Source organism: Harpia harpyja, chromosome 7 (genome assembly GCF_026419915.1).
Source record: "Harpia harpyja isolate bHarHar1 chromosome 7, bHarHar1 primary haplotype, whole genome shotgun sequence".
NCBI lineage: Eukaryota > Metazoa > Chordata > Aves > Accipitriformes > Accipitridae > Harpia > Harpia harpyja.
The window spans coordinates 25,455,962-25,477,019 of record NC_068946.1 but is presented as its reverse complement, the minus strand read 5'-3'; the positions used below and the strand labels follow the sequence as shown (position 1 = coordinate 25,477,019).

Below are 21,058 nucleotides of genomic sequence, written 5' to 3'. Positions count from 1 at the left end.
CTGCTCTTGGAGCCGCACGGGCGGGCGGAAGCGGTGCCAGGAGACCCTCTGAGCCAAGACACGGACGGCACTGGTGTCTGTGCCGGCACTCGGCCAACTGAGACAACACAGCTGTTTCGCAGGGAGGAAACTGCAACCCAAGTGACATTCAGTGCCTACGTTGAACATCTGCAGCCCTTGGGCAAACAGTGGCAACACACGCTCAGGGAAACATGCTGCTCTTTGCACAGTGGGCTTCTCTGGTGTAGACAAGACCTCAATGACACATCCACTGACTGTTTCTTATATTCACCCAGACAAAGAAAATTAAGAGCATAACCCTCACTCAGTTAGCAAAACAAAAGCTTGCTGACGTTTTCCAGGACCAGCGAGGAAATGAAGTTTTTGAGACCTGAGGCACAGGGACACAAATGTACCCTCAGTTCTGCTTTCTCAGACAAAAACAACCAGTAAGCATGTGTTTGGAGAGGGCATACTGATTTTTAAAACATTTCTGCCTAATCCCACATTTTCTTGTTAGTTAGCACCCGTAACTATCAGCCTTGCGATGTCCAGTTAAAGGTTGACAACAACTGTGGGTCGGAAGCTTCACCAGTTTCCACCAGCTTCAGCAAGTTAGCCCTACCAGCAGCTCGCACCAGGACGTTCACTTCCACATTCAGGACACACCAATGCACATGACGGAAGTGTCATACCTGCATATTTTCTCTCATGTCAGTAGCCTCTCGTAGCGGATGCACTGCCAACTTAAAGATATCATCAATAGTCTTGAGACCGGTGTTCCTCAGCATAGTGTACTCCCTTGCTTTCTTTCCTATCCTCACTGAGAGGCTGCGCTTTTGGGCCTTCCCGCCTCCACTTCGGTTGGTTATAGCAATGTGAACAAAGAGGGTAACGTGCTCCATGATATCACCAACAAAAGATCGCAGCGGTATGTGCCTATATCCAGGCTGTAAGCACTCCAGCGGGACGGTGTACTGCCCTATGAACTCATCCCCAATGTAGTCATCATCCAAAACAACAAAACGGATCATGGCCAGCTCTGGTAGATTGATCTGGAACTCAAAGCTTTCATCAAAAATGGGGTTATCACTGTTTTGCTGAACAGTTTTAGTTCTTTGTTCAGTGCAGTCTGCAGGAATGCCGTGTATTTCTATGCAGACATAGGGGTCTATGACATCCCCTTTTGCACATGCACCCTTGGGCTTTGGAAAGTTCTGACCACTGATTATTTTGACATGTAGGACTTGGGGAGAGACCCCCGGAACAATGCCCTTGGTATTTGCGCTGAAGTAAGACACTTCGTCACGCATTACTGAAGGCCTGAGAACATACCCGCATCCCCCATTCTGTAGAAACCAGCCAGTGTGTAGGTCCATCATGGGCCCTGGGGTCTGATAGTTCATTGCCACTATCTGGCAACCACAATTCCAAAAATCTTGAGGATTTAAGTTACTAGAGTCTATCCTCATAGCACTTGGGTACACCCTGGACAGAAACTTTTTATTGTAGTTGACAAAATCTTCAGGGTATTCATTTGCAATCCGACTGGCTTCTGCCTCACTGAAGGAGCACATTTCCCAATAATTTTGAGCTTTCATGGATGTCTCAAAGTCTTTGTATTGGACAGACTTGCATAGGGACACCAAGTCGGACAATTCCCTGCAGAGCCAGATCAGCTTCGGTTCCCTTGAGAAGTCCTCTGACAGTCTCCGGGATATTTCAGCCTCTTCATCTTCATCCGTGACTTCTCCTTCTAATATGTCTTGGTCACAGGGCAGCTTCTTCCCCTTCACAATGATCTTCATTTTCAGTTTCTCGGGCGATGGGAGGTAGACTTCTGAGGATACAGGTGCCTCTGTGTATAGTTTGTTTCCAAAGATCCTTTTCATGTGTTGTACCACTACCTTCTGCTGTGGTACTGAGCAGTGGTTTCCCAAGCAGAGAATAAGGGGGTATTCTGAAGCAAAGAAGGCCAATTTGTTTATTACCTCAATAACATTTCGAAAGGCAAGTGGCGATGTCATGTTGTTACGGTTACAAATAATGGGTTCATTATCTGGGCCGTCACAGACGTCTAGTTCAATACTCCGACAACTCATCTTTAAAGCTCTGACATAACCGTTGATATCAGCTGGCCCTCTGAGCTGGTCTTCTATTAGATATGTATTGTGGGATGCATTGATGTAGTAATGTGACAAAGGCTGTGTCATGTCTTGGACAATTTTTTTGTGCTCTGGGTCAAAAATATCACATTCTGGGGACAACAAGTATTGAGTGAATCCATCAATTGCAAGAAAACCTTTCAATCGCCCTTCTTGAGAAAGCTCATACCTGCGTATAATATCTAGACACATTTCTTCTGTTATGTGGGTCACTCCTTGCTCAGCCTCTAAAAACAGCATGAGGTCATTGGCATCTAAATACTCTTTGTTTTTAGATATCTGCACAAGTAAGAAATAAACTTCAGGTCTTGTGCAAAGTTCACTAAATGCTTCACAAAATTCCTCTTTCGTTACTCGTGTTGTCAGTTTCTCTTTGCTCTTCTGGATTTCCTTAAATTTTAATCTAATCTTTGATTCCTTTAAGGTGGGGTTAAGCTTCTTTATTAGCTCCACAGATGTATCTTCTAACATTATGCCGTTACCATCAACATCTGCTGCTTCGAATACAGTTTTTAGCCAGGCAAACCGTGGGGTATTATGGCTGCTTTCCATCAAATCCAGGGGTTGTTTGCTACGAGAAACCAAGTACCTTAATCCTGATACCCAAATATTGGCCACATCAGCTGAATTGGCAACCAGATCAAGGGACTCGTAGTTCTCACCATGAATTACCGACAGCGCACAGTCCTCAGAAATCTGGTCTGCGAGTCCATTATTCCTGAATGTTTCTGTGTTCTTCCCTAGTCTGATTTCTTTTATAGCAGAAATATCAAGCTTGGCTTTCTCAAGGTCCTTCTTGGAAGGCTCCCAACGAAGAGCCTGCAGGTCAGGATCCAGAGTAAAAAAACGGTTATAAATCCGGGAATTTGGACGAACTTTCTTCAATTCACACCCAGCCTGCATAAAGCTGATACAGTCGCTGGCGCTGCTTATTTTCTTCTCCGATGGCATGCTGCTGAAGGACACTGTTTTCTTTCTTCCACATTTTTGGTTTGAAGGATCCTGTGGAATAATTACATAAAAAAAAAGATTGAGTAAGTTTTCTTTGGCCATTCCACAAGTACATAAATAATAGAGAAGATATGTTTATGTAAAGATAATTCATGTTCTTATGAACCTCAAAACACAACACATTATCCCTTCCCACAATTTAGTTCCCTACTGAGCTATAAAATATACGGAGCTATACAGTGACTTGATTGATTGCAGCATTAGAGATACCAAGTTTTCATGAGTGACATTTGCAGCTGTTAAACTGCCTTCCAGATCTCAGCAACTCACTACAGCTGTGAGGGGGAGGCATCCGGTTGTGTCACATACATTCTCAAAACAGATACATATGGGAAGAGGGGTTTCATGGGAAGCTCCAGCACCTGGTTAAGGTCTGCGTAACCAGAAGTGGGGTGGATCTCACCAGAACTTAAGAGATATCATGAATAAAGGAGGAACTTTGGCATAAAAAGGCATGAGAAAAGAGTCTCAGCCTATGTGGGAGGAGAAGGGGAAGAAAGAATTCTCCTAAGCAGTGCTGGGAGGAGGGCCTGGGATGGGTCAGCGTGCTGTGGGGCACACGTGACAGCTTGGTGCTCAGCAGATTAGCATCCTGTCTCAATTCTGCCTCTTTTCTGCAACCTTGGACACCTCAAGCAAAACTAAAACAAAACCAAACAACAGTCATGAGTCAGACCCCCGAGATACACACCCAGGAGAGTCTGGGCTTTCTTATTTGTATGTTTTAGTGTCCTTTGGCAAAGGACATTCTCACTAAGCCAAGAAGCCCATCTCTGCTGCATGCACAACCGCATAGCTCTCATCGCTGCTCTCGTGGGAGCCCCATGTACCCCTGTGCTCAGCCCTAACCTACTTCACGCTCTTGTCTCCCCATTTGCTTTGAAAAGTAGCTATGTTAGTCACTTCTGTGTTCCAGGACCACAAAACACTGTGGGAAAATGGACAACCAGGCAAGAAACCCAACGCCTTTTTCTTTGGGGAACGTATTCTAACTCCTCTTGAGAGAATACTTAGCCAGACACGTGTGACTGTCTTTTCAGTATCAACTACCTACACACTGCTGGATGTAAACCCAGCTGCCTGCAAAGCTTTCTGTAATTTTAGTGCAGCAACTAAATTTAAATCTTTTCTCACATATTATCAATTCAAAACATTTCACAATAATTATAAATTGCAAATCATTCTTTTTTCTCTGCATGATTTCCATCTACTCCATTAGTATATAAACTATCCAACAGCTACCAAAAATATTTTTAAAATATCATTCAAGGCTGTAATTAATAGTGAAACACTTGTTAAAATTGCTTTCCTTCCTATTTCCCTAGCCACCAGCAATACGTTCCCAGTTCTCTGCTTTCTGCTGTTGAAGGGACTTTTGCTGCCTGAATTTTGACTCCATGAGGAGTCCCAAGGCGAGGAAATGTTGATGCTGAGTATGGGCACACAGCCCTCCAACCACACTGCCCTCAGGCCCAGCCATGAGATATGCACCAGGGACCAGCTTCCTGACAGCCCCTGGGGACCTGCTTTGAGACACCAAACCCCCTGACTTCCAAACCCTTTGCAGCCTGGACTACCCTCCCCTACCCCAGGAGCTGGTTCCCTGCAGTTCCCATTTATCTGCTGTGTCATTCACCCTTCCTCAAGTCATACTCCCCTGCAAATCCTAAATGCAACCCCTGCTCGAGCGGTGCCCTCCATCCAACCATCTCTGTCCTTCCTCTGCACTGCGCTGTCTGTGCCTGAGCAGGACCCTGCGTAGCTCTCCTAGCCACAGAGCATCAGTCTTGGTGCTTGTAAGAACATCTCCACTCATTGTTTGCAAGTTTGTAAGGATACTTTCAGCAAATTAGTCAGTATAAATGTTTCTATAAAATTGCTATTGTCATTCACTCACTTCATTCACTAACATCCGAAATATTTCCAAAACCCCAGCCCCCAACAACTGGATTTAAAGGCATGGGATCTGCTGGGAACAAAACCAAAACCTCTAAACTTCCTATGCTAAAGATTTCTCATTAAACTGATACAGTGACTTCTACTGACAAGAATAATTACTCTAACCATTTATTGTAGAACTTATTATGAGAATTGGTCTTAAAAAAATAGGAGGAAAGTCAATGAAGCAAGTGCCTCGGGTCAGCTACTTTTTTAATTACAGTTTTCTGCTAAAATATTCTGTTCTTGCATTAACATACTGCATTTTAATACACATCTATGGCCTTGAAAATCTTCAAGCAATAGATGCTAATGAATACAAATGAATGGAGCCGATTACCCCCTGGGTTCTAGAAGAGCCTTTTCATTCTTATTTCTTCAGGTTTACAAGAGCAATATTTAGATTTAAGATTGATTATTAATTAAGATTATTTTTCTCATATAGGAAGATGTATTAATGGCCTTTGAATCTGCAGTGATTCATTCCTTGATGCAGAGTGGTTCCTCAGGGCCAGACTGGAAAACTCATCAGAGCAGCATAACTGATTTAGCCACAGGTCTGCCATTTTGTCTTTGCCAGAGAGGCAGGAGTTGTTATGTTACTAATTTTTTTCTGCTGAAAAATAAAAGCCATTTATTTTTAGTTCCAAGATATCTGTGCTTTTTGATGAAAATAAGCCATGGAATTAATCAGCTATTTTTGGGGTATTAAGGTGGGAAAACAATTAATTGGCCTCATGCAGAATCAACAAAAATTGCCTTTTAACATTCAGTCTTAACTCCTCAGGGATTTCAGAGGGAATTAGATTATCCTCTGTATCCTCGTCCCCTGCTTTTATTTTTGATGGATACTTCTGGTTTCGTACTTGGTGGTACGTAAGAAACATCAGAATTGTACAACAGCAGTTCCTCATCTCTGAGTAGGACTTCCCCATATCTTTTAATCAATTGAACAGAATTCAAGTCTAATCCATGGACTAATTGCCTAAAATTAACAAGATTTGAGTATTACTGACATTGATAGGATTATTTTAACTGATACTAACAATCTCCCCAATCTACTGTACAATACACACAAACCCTGCAAAACTGCAATTGCTAACTGAGCTTATTACTGCATCTGCTATTGCCCTCTTGGTCTCTACAGAATAGGAACACACTCAGTCTTTCGAAGTGAGAGCTGCTCATTTAGATTTAATGTGACAGTTTTCATTCATAATTATCAAGAAGTTATTTATTTTAGTATTGCAAAAACTCGAAATGTATTTCTGTGAGCTCAGCCTGGCAAGCCAGGCACTCGCCTTTGTTCTACCACATTCACATTGCTTGAACAAGCATCTCCAGATCCTGACACCCCAGTTCAGCCAGGCCACACACATCCAGGTCCAAGGGATCACCCTGGGGAGCAGGGGAGTGTTTTCTTCAAGAAGTGTCCTCCCTCCACTGGGCTCCACTCACATCAGAGCCTGGAGAAGATGATTTAAATACAGTTTGCCTCCTCACTGATCTTATGCTGACCTTAGTTCAACTGAGCCTACAGACTTAGGTTGCTAATTTTAGTTTAGCTATTGTTTTTCTTTAAGTCTCTACCTTAATCCAATTTCGACACATTGCTCTTCTAAGACAAGACATCCAGCTAAAAATAATTCCGCGCTGCAGTGTCTCCAGTGGCTAAGTTCCTGCTCCGTTTTACCTTTCACTGGAGACTAAGAACAGGAACAAGTACAGCCACCTGGCAAACTAAAAGCTGCCAACATCTTATGTGAATAAATAGCAAACCTGCTCTCTTGCGTTACTTGCCAAAAACATTCACACTGCAAATTATCAAAAAAACTCTCTACGGTATTCACCCACACAAGAGCACTTGTTCCCCTTCATTAACCAAAGCAATCAGAAAGCACAATGAGATGTAGCCCTGAATCTTGGAGGTGAAACATCTATCCTTCTCCAAGATGCTAAGTCCATCAAAATTGATCTTACCACAGAGTAACTGGCCTAGGACTGCCCTTTATCCTCAGTCACTTGTACTGATGACACTGAATTTATTGTGGCAATGGAAGAGGGAAAGGGAAGGGACAGGGAAGGATGACGTTTGCCAAAAAAAGAAATTTACATCAGTGTGAAAACAAGCAACTAACTTGAAGATTTTCCACCCTAAGACTTTCTCTACCAGAGATAACCTAGCTCTATACAAAACACTTATTGGAAACAAACAGAACCAGTTTGCATGCAATGTACACGTACAAAAAGAAAATCCCTACTTATATGGGAAACCTTGTGCTTTCCAAGGCAAGACCCTTCTTTCAAATCGACTCAAACTATGGTTTCCTTCAGTTCTTTGGACACCCTCTATAAGGTGACCTAACTGGCTGCCTCCATCTCCTGCTCCTGAGCCTACATAATATCCATTATGCAAAAAATACCTCAAGACCTCAACCACAAGACCACTTCAACATATGCTTAGCTTTCAGAGTACACACAGCTGCTGGAGACTTATCTGAGTGCTGGCCTGACTGCATCTTAACATTTTCTAAACGTTTCTAAAGGAGGGATTCAGAGCTCCAATCTAAGCATGCTCCCAAAATAGGAGAAGCTCTCCTGTTGAACACATTATCCTCGTCAGAGGGACTGGATGTGTAAACAGTGGGATCAGTAAGCCATCAGCAGTTGTGGGAAAACTCCACCCCATCCACCCTGACCTTTGACCACTCAAAATTCTGCTGTTTAAATCAAAGAGCTAACAGAAATAAATATGTGGGATTAAAAAAATATGAATAAACATGCTCTCTACCTCATCCCACCCCCTTTGTCAAAACTATAGGACATAAATTGTTGATCTGAAGTTAAGAAACAGGGCAGTAGTAAGAGCTGTATAGCAACCCTGCACACAGAGGTCAAGCTCATGAATTATTATTTGTCTGAAATGAAGTTATCTGAAGGACCTCTAAAGCATTGACAGTCTTCCAGGATTCTGCTAAGGAGGATAAGAAGGGCAAAAAGCATCACTTACCCGAAGACACCAAAAGCCCTTAAAGAGCTGCACGGTTTCTGTGAAAAGATGTGAAATTCAGTAATGATGCCGAGAGCTAAACTTGTTAAGTGAGGTTAAGAGCCATTTCCCCCAAAACCAATTCACATTTTCACCAGTAAGTATCACCGTTGCTAAAAGAGAAGCTTTATTCTGATCTTTGCCATTTCCCATGAACCTAGCACTAAGAAATCAATAACAGACAGCTTAGTCTGTCCTCACAAATAGATGGTGATAAACGGTGCATCCTAAAAGCTATCTGCTCTGGAAACTCCAGATATCCACTTAACTGGCCAACTGATTACCTGATTTTATTTTTTTTCCAGGAGAAACTAATTAGCTCTACAGGGTGAGGTTTTTTGGGATGCCTCTAGATATTTCAGTTATACACAGACAGAATCCCAGTCCCTGAAAATCTTAAAGCTTTACAGTACTTGTTGTGGGAATATGTACCTTTAAACATTGAATAAAGAAGTCAGTGAGTCGCTAGTGGCACTCAAAACACCGTGTAGCAGGTTGACAAATGATGGTGTAATTTTTCTATAATGAAGTAAGTCAGAGCAGGGAAGGTTTACATAAACTATCCAAGAGAACACAGAAAGTCAATGTTGGCACCAGGGCTGTAACCAGATCTCATGCACGTGTGAGGCTTAGTCCATCTGATCAGAAATGCAACTCAAAGCTTGAACTCACAGTACCAGGACGTGATTACTACAGGTAGCAATGAACATTGGAAACTGATATTATTAGCACACAAAGCTTTCTTCTGTGAATCTCAAGCCATGTTCTAGCCATCCTCAGAGAGCATTCCAGGACTGCCCATTTTGCAGATTTTATCGGTCCTCCTCACAGCCTCTGCTATCACAACAAATTAATGAGCTGAACTCCCTCTAATCTTTCTTGGCAAGGCCCGTAGGATGTAAGTATCAGATATCCACTGCGACAACTCACAGAAGAACAAAGAAAAGGTTACCTACTCAAAATTCATCCAGGCTGACAACTCATGGCACAAAGTAGCTACCTTTGCACAGCGGCTGAACAACTAAACACCCTCATCACTGGTGCAGGCAGCCACAGGGATGCTGCCAGTCACACTTGGGCTAACTGTGCAGCCCAACAGATTGCAAGAGCAGATGTCAATGCTGTGGGATCGACCTCGGTAGCCTCTTCAAGTCAAAATTCCTGCCAATTCAGGGATTTGAGCACATGTGGAATAAAGACTGGATCCAAAGTTTAACACATGCACTCTTAAAAGCTGATACACATGTAATGGAATAAACAGAAAATTTAAGGCAGACCAAAAATACGACATGGAAAGATACATGAGAACACACTGTCCAGCAATTTTCCAAATGCCAAAATAGACTCGTTGGCATGTCTGCAAATCCAGCTAGTTGTCACTAATTAGCAGTTTAACTTGAGCTCAAGCTCCATGCAGAAGCCTAAGCACTATCATCATTCATGCGAAAGCAATGACTAAGGGATCTCGGACACAAGGTGAAGAGAAGTGTCATGGGGAACAGTAATATCAGCATTTACAGTGTGTTTTTCTCAACTCCCCAGGATTACCCAGACATCGGGTGTGGGTAGTGGACTGTCACCAAGATCTATAATAATGACTTTACAGTCAGCTTCTCATCAAAAGGGGAGGAAATGTCACCCTGCAAATGGGAACCTCGAGGGCAGGAAAACAGCGTGAAGATAATAGTTTAACTATTCTGGGATGCTGAACAGTCACCGCTTCAGAACTTCAACAGGAGGCAAGATTATAACAGCTTGTCTGCTTTCCTCTTTACCTCCGTTACTAAAAATCCCTTTCAAATACTGGAGTGTAAGTCTAGAGAGAGATAGAGAAGGATGTCTGGAGCAGATCTTTGAGAAAAACATCTGAACCAAAATGATTTGCTGTTCAAGGAATGCTTTGTTGTGTGTTTGCTTTCTTCTTTTCTTTTCTTTTTTAAAGCACTGGCATTGCCAAATTTAGTCAATTTTACCTTGAAGAAAATTTACCTTTGCTGTTTAAATGAAAAATAAGAGCAAAAGAAAAAAGCAGCAGCACATGAAGTCTCCATCTGGAAACACTTTTTGGAAATGGAAACCATGCAATGCAAGAAGGGTTTATTTTCTGGCATGGTACGACACTTAAGCTACTACTTCTACTTGTTTTTATAATTAGGGCCACAAAGCCAAAGTCAAGAAGCTTCCAAGAGCACAAGAACATGAATGCCTGTAATGAGGCTACCACTTCACAGCTCCTTCTGCTGCCATTGTTCCTTAAGTTTTCTCTTTACACTTCATCATCCAACTGGTTTCCAAAAGGACAGTCCTTAAATGAAGGTGTAAGTACCTACCCCTTTATGTATTAAGCAACATCTACAGTGAGAAATGAATTCCTGTATGACACTTCAATACATACACACAACGCCTCCATATAACCCTATGGAAGAGCCCACCTGATGCAGAAGACTTTTCATGGATCCTCTTCATGCTCCCTGTGGAACAAAACCTTCACTTATGACACCCCAAGTGCCAGATCTACTTCCAGTTGGGAGGAGGCTTTCAGTTTGGAAGGGACTGACACAGCCCACTGGATGTAATGTCTCCAACCACTGCCACTCCCAAGCACTCTGTTATTTCCAAGTACTTGGGTTGCTCACGGGCGGTAACACTTAAAAGTCTCCGAGGGCATGGTGGACATGGATTGAATTTATCTCCATGCTCTAAGGGAATATAAACCTGAGAAAGACAGAAAGACACTTTCTGTCTTCAAGCAGAAGCAGTAGCAGCAAGCCCTGGGAAAATGAGATCTCGGCTGCAGCATTCGCAGGAGACCTCCATTGTACAAACCCTTGTTCTTTTACAGATTCTCCTTTGCATGCATCTGAGGCAAAAATTAAAAAGTGTGTCTACTTACAGACCTCCTCCCTCCATGCAAAGCCAACCACAGCTCCTATCAGCCCCTAACTGCAGATAAGTAAGCTGTACTGGGCAGTCTGTATCAGAGTCCAACAGATAGTGCCGTTTCAGACCAGGGAGGAGACGTGAGTAACCAAACCAGGGGTCCTTATTAAGTACCCATTTTGAATATTTGAGCTGATCACCACTCTTACTAGGTGGCACAGGAAAAGAGTCTCTCACGTTGAAAGGTCCCAAATTCCTTAGATGTCATAGATCAAATGCATGCTTAAATCCAGTCTGGAGACAAGCCAGCACCAAAAGTAACTGGTGGGGTTCAGGCAACATGAACTTCCCTCATTTATACCTACTTAAAGCTTCTGCATTGATTTCAGGTTTACAGAGGTGACTGCAGCAATGGGACCTTGTACTGACCAAAACGTGCATCATGGTAGAAAGAGCTACATCTGGCCACAGAAGGGACAGATGGGAAGCCACGCTCCACCCGCTCTTCATACAGACATGGAGCAAAGGCATTGCAAGTGCACAGGGCATGTAATCAGCCTGAACCTACAGCAGAAAAAAATTAAGAAGATCCTAGATCAAGATCTGGGACACACCAAAGATCTGGTGTCTCAGCATCCTCCCGACAGCTCTGAGCACCTTGACCAGGACAACTCTAAAATATTGCTGTCAAACACTGTGCAGGCTCACTGAGAGTTACAGCACTACCCTGCATAAGGGCTGCCATGGCCCCGGGGAATAGGAAAACAAGCACTGCAGTATCTGCACATCTCAGCACAGCATTAATGTTCACCTCTTTTGCTAGTCAGAGATATGACAGCTCTGCAGCAAGTGCAGAGGACATTGCCACAATGTCCTTCCAAAACACAGAGACTGGAGCAACTTCCCACTGCCCGTAAAAGATTTAGAAGCTGCTCCGTACATTAGCACAGGGATGGGTGCGGTCACACCTACACCTGCAAGCTAACATGGAGATACCTGACCCAGCTTCAAGGTCCTCACCCATGGTCCTGCTAGCAGGGAAGCCACAGCTTGCTGTGCATGCTGCCGTGGCCACCCTCCTCATAATGCCCAAGTCTCGGTGTGATTGCACAGGCAGCACTCCCTGCGTGGAATAAACTGTGGCAGTAACTCCAGCAATCCACAGGACTCGGAGAGTGCTAGCACTCAAACCAGAAAGAACGTACTGGCTTGAAGACTTTGAAACCTTAGAAGATAAGCTTTTTATTTCCACATCACCTGGGCGCCTGGGAGAACAGCATCATGCACCACATCCCGCGACGCAAAAATTCAAACATGAACACAACACACTACACACACACCTTCCCGTGGGCTTTTAGCTGCAATGATTTTGTTTATTTCTGCATCTCTTCAAAACAACATACACTTTTAAGTATTTTGAAGAAATTAGTTATTCAGACAGAGACATTAAATCAGAGCAAGACCTTCTCTGCATCCCTAAGGACTTTCACTGAGAGAGAATTGCAGGAATCTGACCTATCTGAACTTGAAAGGTGGTTTATTTTATTATAAAGAGACCTCCATTGCATCTGTGGAAAGTCCATCTTAAAACCTGACAGAAGAGGATGACCTCTAGGTAAACCATCTAAACTTCCTTCAGTGAATCCATGGAAAACACTACCTGAGCTAGACAAGCCGGGAAGAAGGTTATGCTGGTTAAAAACATCATCTGTTAACAGGAAGGAAAACCAGCTACAAAAAAGCAATACATTACATGAAAATAAGAGAAGTTGTTGGTGTGGGTTATAAAGTAAAGTAAGGAAAATTAGGAAATTAGTAAAGGAATAAAATAGACAAAGGAGGAAACAGCAACCAGAGGAGTTGATATAAGCAGGAGAAGGGTTTGGTGGCAGGTGGCAGTTACAGCAGAGAAGGTCCAGACAGTTCATTTGAAAATATTAGGAAGAGGTTGAATCCCACCAGCAGTCCATCACTGCACCAGAACACTGGTGGTGGTAATAGTATAAAAGAGCATTTATTCACTAAATGACACTAAGAGAATTCCAGTAGTAACTCAGGAGGAAAAGCCAAATGAATTTAGAAAGACCTGGCTAAGGAAAAGCTTGCCTCATTGGTACTCTTCTTCATTACATCTCTGAATGCTGGATTTGCAGCATATCTATGAGTGGGTATTTTTCATTGTCAAAATAATGGAAAAGCTGAAAAACGATTTGATTAAGAAAGAATAAAAAGATGATTAGCATTAACTATTTCCAACATTATGGAAAACAGACCTTGTCAGACTAACCTGATATCTCTTCTTTTATGAGATTAAAAGTTTGGTTGATACACATAATAAAGTCATTGTCATGTACTTAGACTGTAATATATTGTGGTTTCTGCAATGCATTTGACTTGGTACTGAATGACATTTTGATTAAGAAGATAGAGCAATAAACTCAGAAGACATTAAATGTATCAAACACAAGATAAATGATGTGTCTCAAATGCAACAGTAAATGTCAAACACTCATCATGTAGATATGCTTCCAATAGGATCCTGCAGGGACCCATTCCTAGCCCAGTGCTATTTAGCATTTTTAGAGTGACCAGGAAGAAAGCATAAAATCAATATACATGGAGTCTGGAGATGATACAAAGCCAAGATTTGAACAGCGATGAATAACAAAGAATATGGGTCAGCGATCAAAAGTCAAAAGACTGCTTGAGAAGCAATGCATAAAAAAAAAATCATGTTCCAATAAGGACCAAAATATGAGGTAATAAATCTAGAAACACAAGGGGCAGGCCTTATTTACAGGACTCTGATCCAGGAAACAATAATTCTGGGAAAAAACTCCAACTTCATCATCACAGATAATCAGCACAGAATATAACAAAAAGATCACAATGGTATACTTGGTTGTATAAACATAGTATCTACTCAGGATAGAAAAGTTCTAATATCTTTGTATTTGTCCATCATGTGATACCCTCAGTTTAGAATTACCTTGAAAACTGGAGAGAGTTCACAAGACGCACAAGAATCAGAAAGATTCTGGAAAACACATTTGAGTAAGAGATTCCAGATTCTTTTAGTTCAATACATACATTGTCTGGTCATAAGCAATTGCAGAAGCCCAAATTAATATAAGGAATAACTTTAAAGGACACTTCTTCTGCCCTAATAAAGGCACATCTGGGCACTTTTATGCAGAATGTAATGGTTTCAATTGAGTAGTTTAATTAAATAGTGAATCAATGTATTTTAAGAAGTCCTTCAAATTACGTTTCCTTACAGACCCTGCAGAAACTCAAGATGTAGACTGACATTGTCTCAGATTATAGATGATTATATAAAGATCAGTACCATCAGGTGATACATCCTTTCAATACCTGAAGTTGACACATTCAAAGTAAAGCTAAGACTTAAAAAAAAAAGGCAAAAACAAACCCCACCTCCCACCCCCCCCAAAACCAAACCAAAAACAACCCACAGTGAGGACGGCTGAAGACGGTCACAACCTCTCAAGGATGGCAGAAGAGTCTCCATCACTAAAAAGGCATTCATCAGCACCTGATTCCTTCCAAAAGGATGTCCCATGAGATCAAACATGATTCCATTTAAGCCCTATATGACAGAGAGCGGACCAGATTTCAGTGGTACCTTCTGGCCTGATTATTTAGGTATTAGCTCAAAAATTCAATCCCATATTTTTCCGGAGATAACTGGTGAATGCAACTATGCTTTCTGGTCTGGTATCATGGCACTGGCGATTACCAGGCACTGGGGGCCCAAAATAGGATGACCAATTTAATTTCCTTCTGAATCTTATAACAATCCTCCAGGAATAAAACGTGTAATCCAGTAAGCCACCTAAATCTCCACAGTCTAATCACATTATTTTAAGCCCTTTTTAATCAACTTAAATTATTTCTTCATTAATCACATTTATGCTGATTCAGATCAACCCCAATCCTTAAATTTAGCAATGAAGTTACAAAAAAACAGTAAACTAAGGTAATGAAACTGGTTTAATGAGAATATTTTTTCAAAATTCTGTCATTCATAATTGAATTATTAAATAGGTTGAGCTAGAATACATGCAACCAAATATGAAACTATGTGGGCAAGATAGCAGCATTGTTTTAGCTGGTCTATAATGGACTTGGGGGTGAAATTTTGCCTCGAGCATGCTGTCTAAAGGCCCCAGCTTTCTGTGAGAGAGAAAAGCAACTTTCAGCATACCTGACAAACACATTAGCTCCTCTGAGGGAATTGTTTAACAATTTAGGAAGCATCATTGAGGTGTAGGAGTTTGTACAGCTGGTGTGCAGGCTCTCTGTGGGGGTACAGGCACCACCTCCATGGGAACCCACAAGACAGATCTCTGTGGCAGCCCCAGTGCTCCCCAGCTCACCTGGCGTGGGCAGGTGTGCAGTCCACCTCCCCACGCACGTGGCATGCCCACGGACTTGGCTTGTCCTTTTTGTGCTTTACTATCCCTTGTCAACAAGCTTCATCACAAAACCAGGATGGGAAAACTTTCTGTTGCTCCTCTACAAAGTGTACATACGGGTATTGAGGTGTGTCTGTATGTATACACATACTGAAAAATTTCTGAAGTATTTTACTCCCATCTATGGCTTTTTAGCTTTGCAACTATGTGCACAGTGCATACAATATATTCACCTTCAACATCCTTAGGCTGAAAAGCTAGATTGTAGGTATAAATTATGCCTGCTGATGCAAGAGTAGACTGTGTCAAGCCATGAAATGTGCTACTACACTGGTAAAGGAGCTGACAGGGCTAAAACTGACATACAAGTGAAACAATTATTTCAACGGTCTACTTAACAACAGTATGACAAATTAAACATCTCCCTTAAAAGCAAACCACAGGTTTCCCCATTAATACAAAGGAAATAAGTACTCAAGAGACAGCTGTGGTAGCATCATTAAATCATATTATGTGAATCTAAAAAGTAGGCATATTCCAAATTTTTACCAATGCAGATGCTGAGTGTTTGCATTACTCATTAAAATTGGGAGTAAATGATGCAGGTTACAAGCACTTGATAAGCCTTCACAGAGAACTGCAGCATCATAATCATCCCATTTATTTAAAGAATAACTGATTTGCTATGGTGATGTGCTAAAATTTTTATCACATTTCTTCAAAACTATCCATCTTCAAGGGCAGAGCTCTCCTACTTCCTGGAGCTCAAGTCTTAGGGAGAGAAAAATCGGTCATTTGGTTCTTTTTCAATAAATACAGGACTGCAATTGTAATGTAATTTTATTCTGGTCATATATTTTGCTAAATAATTATAATTCCTTTTTCTCAGAAGTAAATTAGCTGCATGCCTGAATATTACAGTCCCTTAGGTTTCACATAGCACATGCATTTTTATGGTTTAAGTATATCACCAACCTGGTGTAATTGCTTCCACCCAGCTAATATTTAAACGTTACGAATCAGTGGCAGTAGGGGTATTAAAAAAAATAAATAATCTAACCACAGTACAATTATACTGTAACTGCAACATAACTTAGTACTTTATGAGAAAAAAATAACACCTCAAATCTCTAATAGTTTTGTACACTTGGAATGTTTAGAAAATGTTGAGGAAGAAGAGAACTGCTGTGTTTGCAACCAGAAAAGTGGGAACCCCCTGGCTTCTAGTTTTGCTCTCCACCCTGGGAAGAGCCCTTAGGAAACACTATCTGCTCTGGATTTGGACTCATGATTTCCGTAAGACTCAAAAATGTTTCTGAAGCACAAATCTCAGTACCTTCAGAGACAAGGCAGTCTCTGCCAGGGTCTCCATCCTTCCCCTCACCGAGGGGGGATATGCATGGCAGAAAAGTGGGTGTCTAGCAGCAGGGATGGAAGCAGTTGGGCCAGTGGTTTTGGGAAGCTTTTTGTTTTGGGAGGTCCAAGTTTTGTATCTGCCTTCTTGAGAATGAAAAGCCACAGGCCCCATTGCTAAACCACAAGCTTCCCTTATCTTGCACACTTGTCATTAACACCAACACGCACGCTCCCCAAAGCGATTCGAGAAGGACCTAAAAGACATCTGTTAAATACTGGCAATGTTTAATTTTGCAAGTGAGCACAAATGGTGGCAGGAGCGTGGCATAAGTGAGTATGGCTCAAAAGCTGGGACAAAATGTGTGACTTATGCTGCAGAGAAGTAAGCAAAAGCCATGCCTGCCAAGCAAACATAACACTTTCTATATTACTTGAGTCATGACAAGGATGGAAGCTATTTACAAGCAGCATAAAAAACCCGAAGGAAAGGTATTCACAGGAAAATGTCGCTAACCTCTAGGAACCACTTTTCCACGGACAAAAGTCAGCTCAGAACTCACAGTCGGTTCAACTGGTCCTTTAAAATAGATTATGATTTGCAACAACTGTGTGATTTAGCAGTTGCTCATTTTAAGCTTTAATCTTACGAACACTTACACACACATTTAGTGTCTACAGTCACGCTGTTCGTTTGTTAATATCCTATTCAGCATAAAAGAGGTGCGTTTGTGCGTTTGTTCATCCAACATCTCAAGTCCTTTTTAAACATCAGTGCTCTGGGTTTTCAAGACTCTTAGAACTAATCCCTCCCACCAGGGAAACACAGATTCTAAGTTTGTTGGTGTGGTTTTACATAAGCAGATATGGTGAAAAGATAAATTTTAAGGAAAAGCCTTTTTCTTGCTCTAGAAGAATTAGCTCCCTCTTTTCTCTTTCTTGTTATTTTTCATCAGTTCCTCTAGGTGGACGTATGAGCAACGAACACTCCCTAACGCGGTGCTCCAAGGTAGATAAAGGGCGAAAGAACACACTTCCATTTAGCTGCAGGACTTGCTAACCTCTCTGAAAAAGAGACCAGAGGCAGGCAAGAAAGTACCCTGGCAGGGAGCTGCCAGCATTGAGTACCCCACGCCCAGGGGAGCAGGGGACACACACTCATTCTCAGGCTGGACTGCTCGAAGTCCAGCATACTTGGGAGAAGCCAACTTTTGTGTTCTGTTTTTACAGATGACACTGTATTTTTTTTCTAGCTGGTGGCCACAGGAAAATCATACTGCTGTAATATGCCATTTAGCTATTTTTTTAATGTGCCTGCCTTTTAATGGAAGACTAAAAAGGACAATAATTAAAAAAATATATAGTTTTCAGAAAATTATAGAATTCATTTGCTTTGCCTGTCAGCTTTCAATCTCAAAGTTCTTCATGAAATTTCCAGTTTTAACCCTAAGCTAAAGCTTTGTGCAATGAAGGGCAGACATATTTTATATCTGTTTAATTATAATAATGAAGGCTTTGGTAATGCATTTAAAAGAACTACAGTATAATCAAGGCCGTATCCAGAGAACTGCTTTGTTGTACCCAGGAGATTTTGTCTGTCTTAATTAAGTCTCCTCTCTCAGATGCAGAACATAGCGACTCTTGCATCGGAACTACCTCATGTAATTGCACAACAGCTCTACTTATTGCATACGGCATACATTTGTTTTTCAGTGCAGTTTCTAACACTATCATCATACTTCTTAAAGCAAAAACATAGAAAACATAAAAAACAATCTGGACAATGTCGTTGTATATACTGAACGGTATGCACATGCTTCAGTCTTGTGGTTCAGCAAAGCGGCAGCAGTAAAATATGAATGCCTTAATGCTATTATTAATCTGAATCAGATTAAATTCTCTTAGTCCACACAAAGCAATTGTTCTTTACTTACCTTGATGTAATGAAAGCAGAATCTAGCCCACAGGAGCAATGTATAAGGTTCATGGAAATCCTATTCTTAATTATACCCTATTTTCTGGATACATTCTTTCAAGGTATATTTGGAGTCAGGAGAACGGTACAAAACACTGTAGTAGCACCAGATAATTTACAAGTAGATTAAAAAAAAAAACCAAACTATTAGAACTACTGTAGACAGTAAATGCCGTAGCTCATTAATTTCAGTGGGTTTTGTCTCTGCTGACTTCTGATTTTGAATCAATATTGAAGCTTATGTAAAATATTTTCCTTCTTCTGCCTATACATGAACAAAATGAATTAAAGTTTTTTTTCCAGACAGTGTTTTCAGCTGGGATTGCTATTAACTGAGAGAAGGAAAATAATCAACTCTTTGTATGCAGTAAAGTGGCAAACATTTTTTAACTATGTACTTTGGAAAATAATACATTTTTAACTCATTTTTCAAAAAGTCAGTTAAATTATCTGTCAATGAGTTCTTGAACTACTAGGTAAATTGAGGCATGTCAGATACTCTGTAATTGCTGAATGTTTTCTATTGATCAAAGCACGCTCTTGTAGCTCAGCAAACTGAAATGGCATTGTTGCCCTTATGAAAAATGAATGCTTCATCCTGCAACCATTTGCTGGTATCTGAAAATGCAAATACTGGTCTAAGTGCTCCAAGTGAAGTGCGGTCATTTGGCAAGCTCTGTGCACCACCACACCGACACAGGTATTTCGGTTGTGCTGTTTCTGTTAAAAGGGTGGCACAACCCAACCGCAATCACTGGTTCCTTCCTAAACCCTGAAAGAAAACATAATTTTCTCCTATCAATAACAACATGCCCCAGAATAAACTCACATGCAACGTTAGAAAAGAGTATGAAACTACAAAAACTACACCATCCAGACAGTAGCCAAAATACTGAATTACAAAGGATAAATTTGGAAGGGGTCTAAATACATCCTTTCATTCCAGGGTCAACATGGCTATCGGAAGTGGTAGAAGGGAAATAACTAAACCTGTGAAGAACTGAAGGGTAGAAGATTTTTCGAGTATTAACTGAGCTGGGCTGTTACCTTCCAGGGTTTATAGGTTACTTCTAGTGGTACACTCATTCTGGATACCTTAACGCTAAACTTCAAGAGTTTTCTCTTTCTCTGCTGCCTGAAAACACAGGGCTTGAAATAGAATTCTGAAATCTAAGTAGGAGAATATACAAGACTGGGTATGAAGCAGGTTTTCCTTGCACCCCATTTCTGAAAGGCTCAAGTACCAATGTCGCATATCATTGTATATGGAGGTACTTGTGTATCACCCACTGAAGCAATAGATCTGACTCCACACTAACATTCACTTAAGCAGAAGTTCAGTTACTTTGCTTTGAATAAAGCACAGAGCTGATGATACATCCCCAGCTCTTGCTGAGTCAATGAAACATTTAAACACAGATCTACTGTATTCAGTGAAACTTAAAAGAGATCTTTTAGCACTTTGCTGATCTCGGAGACTCACCCACAGTCATGCAGGACGTAGAGGGCTGAGGAGCCTTGAACGCTGCTGACACGCTGTTATATTGAGCCACAAAACCACCCCTCTGTTTTCAGAGATTGCTCTAACTCTGTATCAAACCTACATGTTTTGTGAATCACATCTTCATGGTAGGAATATATCAGCACACAGTAAAAATAAGTCAAACAGTTGTCTAAGCAAAATAAGGCATTGTTTGCAAGTGCAGAAAATATACTGCACACCATTCCTGAATATTTTTTCAACTAGACTGCTTGGGATATCTTCAGAAAAACTAGACTACATATGTGAAAGATAATCCTTTTCATTTCTGACCATAAACATGATCTGAGGGCAGGTAGGAGAAATGGACCTGAAACCTCTTAATCTAAACCATATCCCTTTGACCATGAGTTCCCCAATAATTAAGCAAGATGTAATAAACTGTTCAGTTTGGATAATACCAAATGTTGGATTCTTACTTAAAAGTTTCAGTGTAATTGTTTTTCCTTTTTGTATTTGAGTGTCCTTGTTCATGCAATACGAGAAAAGATACACAGAAGTCCCCCATTACCTCTACCATTTTCTTTTTATACGCTTAAGCAGTGATGACACGAAAAAATGTTTATTTCAGCAGAGTTTTGTGCAGAGCTGGTCCAATGCAAAAGCAAAACCAGGTTCACAAGCAGTCCATATGCACAGCCTCATTAAGAAAATGACACACTGCCCATAGTGTAACCAGAATTTTCAGAGGCAGAAAATGTTTCTTAA

General features: G+C 41.2%; 1 protein-coding gene across 4 annotated transcripts in view; it reads right to left on the bottom strand.

Annotated features, from left to right (window-relative positions):
- Nucleotides 1-21,058, bottom strand: part of PLCL1 (phospholipase C like 1 (inactive)) — a 256,807-nt gene that overhangs the window by 86,345 nt on the left and 149,404 nt on the right. For all 4 annotated transcript variants that reach the window (XR_008235979.1, XR_008235978.1, XR_008235980.1 and 1 more), the window contains exon 2: nt 696-3,167. Coding sequence is in view for 1 of the 4 variants with exons in the window: in XM_052792548.1 (XP_052648508.1) it covers nt 696-3,167 (2,472 nt within the window). In the remaining 3 variants the exon portion in view is untranslated. The remainder of the gene's footprint in view (nt 1-695; nt 3,168-21,058) is intronic.